Consider the following 8,588-nt stretch of genomic DNA (forward strand, 5'->3'; position numbering starts at 1 on the left):
GGAAGGGAGAGGGATAGAGAGTCAGAAACATCGATGAGAGAGAAGCATTAATCAGCTACCTCCTGCACACCCCCTACTGGGGATGTGCCTGCAACCAAGGTACATGCCCTTGACCACAATCGAACCTGGGGCTCTTCAGTCCCCAGGCCAATGCTCTATCCAGTGAGCCAAACCGGCTAGGGCGGTTAGGGCTCTTTTTAAATTTTTATTTTTAATTACAGTTGATTTTCAGTATCAGTATTATTTTATATTACTGGCAGATATACAGCACAGTGGTTAGACACATCCTATGCAGGGGGCCGTGTCTTGCAGGGTCCTTTGGAGTTCTGTGCTTGTTAGTATACTAGGATCCTGGACAGATGAAGCCAACTCCTTTTTATCCTAGAGGATAAGTTGTTTTGTTTTCACCAAAGGAGGTTCTCTGTTTAGTTATCAATTGTGGCATAACTACCTCAAAACTTGGTGGCTTAATACAACAGTTTTTTTCCCCTCATGTAGACAGAGCTCAGAAGAGTCACTGTTTTTGCTCCATTTGGCATTATCTGGGGTGGCTTGAAGGTTGGGGGCTGGAATCACCTGAAGGCTTATTCATGTCATGTCTGGGGGTTGATCCTGGCTGTTGGCTGGGAACTTACCTGGGGCTCTCGGCAAGGTCACCTCTATGGATGTAGCCTCTCCATGTGACCTGAGCTATGTCATTGTGTCACACCATAGTGCCTGGGACCCAAGGGCTAGTGTCCAGAGGAAAAGCGAGGTGGAAGCTGCTCTGCTGTCTCTAACCTAGCCTGGGAAGGCTGTCTCATATGTGCTACCCTCTAGATCAGTGGTTCTCAACCTTCCTGATGCCGCGACCCTTTAATACAGTTCCTCATGTTGTGGTGACCCCCAACCATAAAATTATTTTCGTTGCTACTTCACAACTGTAATGTTGCTACTGTTATGAATCGTAATGTAAATATCTGATATGCAGGATGATCTTAGGTGACCCCTGTGAAAGGGTCATTCGACCCCCAAAGGGGGCTCAACCCACAGGTTAAGAACCGGTGGCCTAAGGGAACTTTGGGACAACACGAAAGAAAACAACATCCTCATAATAGGGGTGCCAGAAGGAGAGGAAACTGAGCAAGGAATAGAAAACCTGTTTGAAGAAATAATGACAGAAAACTTCCCTGATATAGGGAAGAAACATGTTCACACTAATTAACTGGAGCATCTGTAAACAACCAAAAGAGGCAATAATGGAAGCCTATGAAGTCATATACTGATTGGCTAGTATGGAAACTAGAAGAAAGTACATTTTCGTTGGCTAATGATGGCTATAAAGTGTTTAATTTGAGAGTAGAAACATGAAGCAGAATATTAAAGCAAATAAAACACTCCCAAAACAACCAAGGGCCATGAACAATAGAAGTATCACCAAGTTTAGTGCGCTTGAGCTTCTCTCCAGACCAGAGGATGTGATCCTGGGGCCCACTGAAGGGTTTGGGGGCAGTCTGAACACCTCTTAGTGAAGGCAGTTTTGAATGTGTGCACTTCTTCTGGAGAGGGCCTCATGGGGGCCTGGCCCCCCAGAGGAGGCCAGAGCCAGGCTGGGCACTCATCTCCAGAAGGGCAGGGTTTAGCCCTTCCCTTCAGCACTTGTGGGAGACAGGAAGGGTGCGACACCATGTGAATATTCATCTTTGAGATGATTAGGATGTGGGTATTCTTTCCTTTGGCCTTAATCTATGCTAAAAAGCTACCAGTCACATTTTATTAAAACTAATTTTTTTTGTTTTGTTTTTAAGCACAAAGATTCTGTGGTTCCTTACCTTCTTCGACTCCTTAAAGGTCTTCCAAAAGTGTATTGGGTAGAAGAAAGCACAGCTCGGAAAGGCAGAGGTAATTTTGTATAATGTTTTCCCTGAATGCAAGGAAGACTATGTATGTTCATTGTCTGTAAGAATCAAGTGTTCATTTATACTCACATATCAATTAGGATGCTTCTAGATGGTTCCACTCCTGGCTGTAGGAAAACTGCCTGCCTGCAGCCACAGGGGCCATGGCTGATGGAGGGAGAGGTCAGGGCTGACCAAGCCAGCTTTCCATTGCACTCTGAGAGTGAACAGGAACTGTGAGACCTTCAGGAATGTTTCTCACGTCTTATTGGCCAGAATTGTTCACCTGCCTGTCCCTGAACCAGTCTCTATTGCCCTTAGATGAATAGGTTCACTCCTGGAATGAGGGCAGTTCTCCAAATTGTATTGCTGCTGGTCCAAAAAGGAAGGGTGAAATGGATGTTCAGGACTCAACCCATGTGCACCATAAATACTTTTATGACTTTGTTGCTGTTGCTAAGTATCAGTTAAACTTCGTACCTTTAGAAGTAGAATGTATTTGTGTGTATTTCTTTTTCTTTTGTATTTTATTTTGATCTCTCTTTAAGGTCAAAGAGAGACCTTAAAGTTAGACCATCTTTTTTCTTCTTTCCTTCCACGGCCCTCCCCTCCCTTCATCCTTCCGCCCTCCTTATTTTTGTTCTCTCCCTTCTGAAATATTTACATAGGTCCTCTATGTGCCAAGCATTGTGCTAAACGCTTAAAATACTGATATTCTTGTATACTGATTTCTCAAGACTCCAAAATCAGCTTGAAGACCTCCCACATTTTAGAGTTCATGATCCACGAGACTGAAGTTTCCTTGTAATGTCTCTCTCTGAGGCATACCTGAGGCCCACCTTCAGATACAGCGGGGGTTGGTGGCTGTAAAGAAGGCCCCTGTCCTTTTGTTGGAGGGATTCCTGTATTCCTGTATTCCTCTTGATCTTTGGGTTTTCATCATTTCTGGTGACCCCATATGCCTAAAACTGATAGACCCCACATTATGTATGTGTCCTGGAATTTAAAAGACTAAATTAAATAGAGCATTGCTAAAAAGTCAAACGTCTGTTCCACCTTTGTTATCAATTTGGGAAGAAATAGAATACTAAATTAAATAGAGAGAGCATTGCTAAAAAGTCAAACATCTGATAACCTTTGTTATCAATTTGGGAAGAAATAGAATACCAGTAGATATTGATTCGATTTTTCTGTTATTTTATTTAAAAACAAATATACTTCTATATACATGGACTGGTATTAGAATGGAAGTTTTAGCATTATTTGAAACACTAGGGACCCGATGCACAAAATTCGTGCAAGAGTAGGCCTTCCTTCCCTCAGCTGCCTGCACTGGCTTCCCACTGGCACCCAGGACCCGGGCTTCCCTTGCAGCCCCGGCTTTGGGACCCGGGCTTTGTCCAGAAGGTCGTCTGGAAGGACGTCTGATCTAATTAGCATATTATGCGTTTATTATTATAGATTGTTGGGAATGTTGTTGGAGATATTTCCAGTTATTGGGTAACATTTCACTCCTGTATTTTTTAGAAAATATATTTTATTGATTTTTTTTAATTTATTTTTTTTATTACAAAGGGTGTTACATATGTGTCCATTTTCCCCCCCCTATTTTATTGATTTTTTACAGAGAGGAAGGGAGAGGGATAGAGAGTTAGAAACATGGATGAGAGAGAAACATCGATCAGCTGCCTCCTGCACACCCCCTACTGGGGATGTGTCTGCAACCAAGGTACATGCCCTTGACTGGAATCGAACCTGGGACCTTTCAGTCCACAGGCTGACACTCTATCCACTGAGCCAAACCAGTTAGGGCTCTTGTATTTTTTATTAAGGCAGTATTATTTATGCTTTTAAACTATAGAGCAGTAGTTCTTAAAGTGCCATCTTTGTATTAGCAGCACCAGCAGCACCTGGGAACTTGTCAGAAATGCAGATTCTCAGTGCCACATCAGAGCTACTGAATTATAAACGAGGGTCAGGGAGCATTTGAGATCTTTTCCCTGGCATGTTCGTCAGTTTGGCTTGGGATAACTTAATAAAAATCCCCCCCACCCCCCAAAAAAGAAAGGAACTAGGTCTGGGAAGCGGTCGGTCTGCAGTTTAACAAGCCTTCCTGGTGATTCTGATGCACAGTCAAGTCTGAGAATTACCTAGAGCTGCGTGTTAAAATAAGTGCAAAAGTGGAAATGTAACAGTCTTCTGTGATGCACTATGCATATGGCCATAAAACTGGATAGCTCTTTGTCCTGGGTTAAATGCTTAGTATTCAAAATTGATTAAATATTTAATAGTGATTGGATACACACAGTAGCTGAACTAACATTTTGGAGGTACGCTTGATAGAAGTGCTGCTTAGCTTTTGGTCTTTTGGGTATAATGCTCCCTTTTTGACCTTGAGGCTGTGCTCCCAAGATCCTCCCTGCTAGGAACTCAGCAGTGAAAGGGCTTAAAATCCTAGGATGAATACAACAACTCTTTGGAAGTTCTTATTAGAATTTTCTCCATTTGTCAAAATAAAGCAGAAAAGAAAATACAAGCATTTAATTCAGTTTAAAGTAGCAGTAATAGGTATTTGACAATTAGCTTCCATATTCTATCTCTCATACACTATCAAGACTGATTTCTTGCCAAAACCGGTTTGGCTCGGTGGATAGAGCGTCGGCCTGCGGACTGAAAGGTCCCAGGTTCGATTCCGGTCGAGGGCATGTACCTGGGTTGCAGGCACCTCCCCAGTGGGAGATGTGCGGGAGGCGGCTGATTGATGTTTCTCTCTCGTCGATGTTTCTAACTCTCTATCTCTCTCTCTTCCTCTCTGTAAAAAATAAAATATATATAAAAAAAAAAAGACTGATTTCTTACTCATATTTAGGTCAGGAATAAAAATGGAATCTGTCATGTTGAGAGGCTATGTAATCTCAAACTGATTCAGGAAACATTTACGTTTATTTTTTAATTTTTATTGAAATATATTTTATTGATTTTTTACAGAGAGGAAGAGAGAGGGGGAGAGAGAGTTAGAAACATCAGTGAGAGAGAAACATCGATCAGCTGCCTCCTGCACACCTCCTACTGGGGATGTGCCCGCAACAAGGTACATGCCCTTGACTGAAATCGAACCTGGGACCTTTCAGTCCGCAGGCCGATGCTCTATCCACTGAGCCAAACCAGTTAGGGCCTTTTACGTTTATTGAACCAAAACATTATATTAAAAAAAAAAAAGGAGTATTCTCAGCAAACATGTTGGGCCCATATCTATTCTGAGATTCATCTCAGCGAGGTGATGAGGCCGTATGAGAGAAGCAACTACTGAACTGGGGGGGCCAGTAGGTGTGGCCCAGTGTCTCTATTTGTGACGATCTGGTTTGTGTGTTTATGGATTCCAGGTGTCCTCCCAGTGGCAGAGAGCTTCAGCTTCTGTTTGGTAACCTTGCTGTCTGATGTGGCTTACAGGGACCCTTCACTTCGGGATGAGGTAAATGTGTGGCTAATTGTTTTGCATTTCTATGAGATCAGAAAGAGTCCCAAAGTGATGACAGGAGTGAAAAACAAATCTGAAGTGATTGGATTATTTATGTTGACTTATTCCACATTATTGATAGTAGACCCAAGAAATATTTAATACTTTGCTTATAGTATTTTCCTGGTTACCCACTGTTCTCTTGAGTCTGATCTCATTCAGCTTTCCAAATAGTCCTGTGAGGTAGGCAGCAAAAGGCAGAGGCCGCTCATTTTCCTGACTACGATGGGTATTAAAGTCTTTCACAGAAAGACTTTTCTAGATAGTTGAAGGTCATCCTTTAAGTGCTCAGATTTTTTCGGTCTTAGTTTATTTTATTGGAAATATTACTTAAATGTTTCATACTTTTTTTTTTTAAATCCTCACCCAAGAAGTGAGGACACTTTTTCCATTGATTTTTAGAGAGAAGGGAAGGGAGGGGGTGGAGGGAGAGAGAAAGAGAGAAAAACATAGATGTAACAGAGACACACCTATTGGTTGCTGCCCCAGCCCCCCAGGTGGAGGGGATCAGACCTGCAACCCAGGCATGTGCCCTTGGGGGAGAGAGAAAGAGAAAAAAACATAGATTTAACAGAGACACACCTATTGGTTGCTGCCCCCCGCCCCCCAGGTGGAGGGCATCAGACCTGCAACCCAGGCACGTGCCTTTGACTTCTAATTGAACCCTCGACCTTCCAGTGCACAGGCTGACACTCTAACCACTGAGCAACACTAACTGGGGCTGTTTCTTTTTTAAACAAAGAATATGATTATAATCTCTAGACTTTTTCTTTTTTTAAAATATTTTTTATTGATTTCAAAGAGGAAGGAAGAGGGAGAAAGAGAGAGAGGAACATCAATGATGAGAGAGAATCATTGTTTGGCTGCCTCCTGCACTCCCTCAACTAGGGATTGAGACCAGCTAGGGCTCTAGACTTTTTCTTAATCAGAATTATTTTTTTTGAAAATCAATTTTTATATCTTGCTATCCATCCTCAGGTCCTGCCCAGGAGTGCCTGGTTTCTTGCCTCTATGCTAAATGTTCTCAGCTAGCTAAGCTTTTTGAGTTTTTTGTATCTGCTTTTTAATTTTTAATACCTCTTTCCTTATATTCAGTTATAGATTTTATTATTAGTATTTCTACCTCTTTCTTTCTTAAGTTCTTTATTTGTAGGTTGGTTAAGGAGATAACTATATATGTGAGAATTACATATTATTAAAAAGTTAACAGGCTATAAGTAAGGGCTTTTTTATAAATAACATCAAAATAGGGAGGTTAACACTGAAGACAAGGGCATCATTTTAATATATGAAATGGATAAAATATTTACTTTCAAGTCTTCATAGGTAGCATCATTTAATATTAGCAAAATGTAAGAAATTTGACTTGATTATGAACAAGTCATATCAGACCCACTTCATTCTTTTCTTTTCCTGGTTTTCTAAGACTGGTACTAGTAGAAGGAAATGAAGTGGATATAGTCTAGTTGGTCTTTATCAAGGCAATGGAAAAGTCCTCTCCTGATATCCTGGAAAATGGGTTGAGCATCAAAACAATTAATAAGGAGCTGTCCAAAGGACCATCCCAAATGGTGACTGGTGAGGTGCCATCTCAGTAGGAGCCTCTGGTAGCCTGCCCCCTACTGTTGAAGTAAAATGAGCCGGGTCCATGAATGAAGATCAGGAAGCAAGTTGGCCTCATTTGTAGAAAACATAATTTGAGGCATTAACAAACAACCAGCATGATGAACTCAGGTTTATACCATGAGGTTTATAGGGATCAGTGACAGGCAAAAAATACCAGCTATGCAAATAGAGGTGGCATAGCTTGGGAGCAGCATGTGTGGAAAAGATTTAATTATTTTATGTATCTGTGAGCTCATGGAGCCAGCAGTGTAAAGCAGCTGCCAGAAAGCTAATGACACATACATGAAAGCCTAGAATCTGTGTTGAGTTTGGTGATTACTCAGTGAGTACCAGCATCCCTGGAATATTAATGAATTTTATACTGAGCACTACAATTCAAGACAGTTTCTGACACAGTGGACTACAGTAAAATCAGAAGCCTACAATTAGCATCGGAAAGGACTTGTAATCATAAGGAATGGATGGAAAGAATTAGAGGTATTTAGCCATGAGAAGGGATTCAGGGGTCTATCATCTGCTTGCAGAATATGGAGGAAGGAGCGGCCCCAATAGCTGGTGGGTGCAAGCCAGCCCCAGGAGGACAACATTGGCCCAGTGTTAGGAAGAACTCTGGGCCAGCCCAGGGAGGGAGGGTTTCTGTTCCTGGAAGGTCAGCTGATTGGCCCCTCAATAGAGCTTTCGTGTGTGGAGTTATGTATCAGATATGAGGTTAAACAAGATAATGTCTGACGCTCCTTCTAATTCTGAACTAATGTTGTAACATGTTTCTGATTTGGCTTATAAGTTTTCTCTGTTTTCTTGGCTATTACAGATCCTAGAGGCACTTTTGCAGGTTTTGCATGTCCTTTTGGGAATGTGCCAGGCTTTGGAGATTCAAGAAAAAGGTATAATTATAGATCCAAGGCTTTTTAAAAATGGTTTTGTGGTTATTTTTTTCCTCAAGTCTTTTTTTCTGTTCTTTACTACCCTATATACGTCATGGATAAAAACCTTCCTATATTGTTTTCGTTGTGTGTTAGCTAAGAGGTCACATGTCAGTCACGCGCACAGCTATGTCACCTGAAAATTTTTGAGTGACCTTGGACAAGTCACCTCATCCTTCTGGGCCTGTGTTTCTTATCTATAACATGTCTGACTTCCAAAGGTCATTTTTCCTCTAGAGTAAACCTAACAGTATGATCCTGGGAGCGATAAATACATTGTTTAAGTACAGTAAAGCTGCCTGATAACATGACTTACCTTTACAAATGATTTGGATGTGTCATGAATAGACCAACACCTCCCAAAGAAGACAGTTGTATGTGACGCAGACATAGTCTGAAGTTACTGTTCATGCCAGATTAAAATTTCATCGGTCAGCCTTTGGGGTTGACCCTGTTGCTGTGGCTATCCTGACTCTTGTGAGTCGTTAGTGGGTGGGTTGTGAGATATGAGTCAGTATTACAAGTTGGTATCAGAACATTCTTACTTTGTCTTCTAGAATACCTCTGCAAATATGCAATCCCGTGCCTGATTGGAATCTCACGAGCATTTGGGCGTTACAGCAACACAGAAGAATCGCTCCTCTC

The 8,588-nt window shown here is 41.7% G+C and overlaps 1 protein-coding gene across 1 annotated transcript in view; it reads left to right on the forward strand.

Annotated features, from left to right (window-relative positions):
* Positions 1 to 8,588, forward strand: part of PI4KA (phosphatidylinositol 4-kinase, catalytic, alpha) — an 85,625-nt gene that overhangs the window by 4,280 nt on the left and 72,757 nt on the right. Inside the window, exons 2-5 of the mRNA XM_006768959.2 lie at positions 1,788 to 1,881; positions 5,261 to 5,349; positions 7,832 to 7,904; positions 8,501 to 8,580. Of these exons, the coding sequence (XP_006769022.1) occupies positions 1,788 to 1,881; positions 5,261 to 5,349; positions 7,832 to 7,904; positions 8,501 to 8,580 (336 nt within the window). The remainder of the gene's footprint in view (positions 1 to 1,787; positions 1,882 to 5,260; positions 5,350 to 7,831; positions 7,905 to 8,500; positions 8,581 to 8,588) is intronic.

The sequence above is a fragment of the Myotis davidii genome, unplaced genomic scaffold, assembly GCF_000327345.1.
Source record: "Myotis davidii unplaced genomic scaffold, ASM32734v1 scaffold223, whole genome shotgun sequence".
Lineage (NCBI taxonomy): Eukaryota > Metazoa > Chordata > Mammalia > Chiroptera > Vespertilionidae > Myotis > Myotis davidii.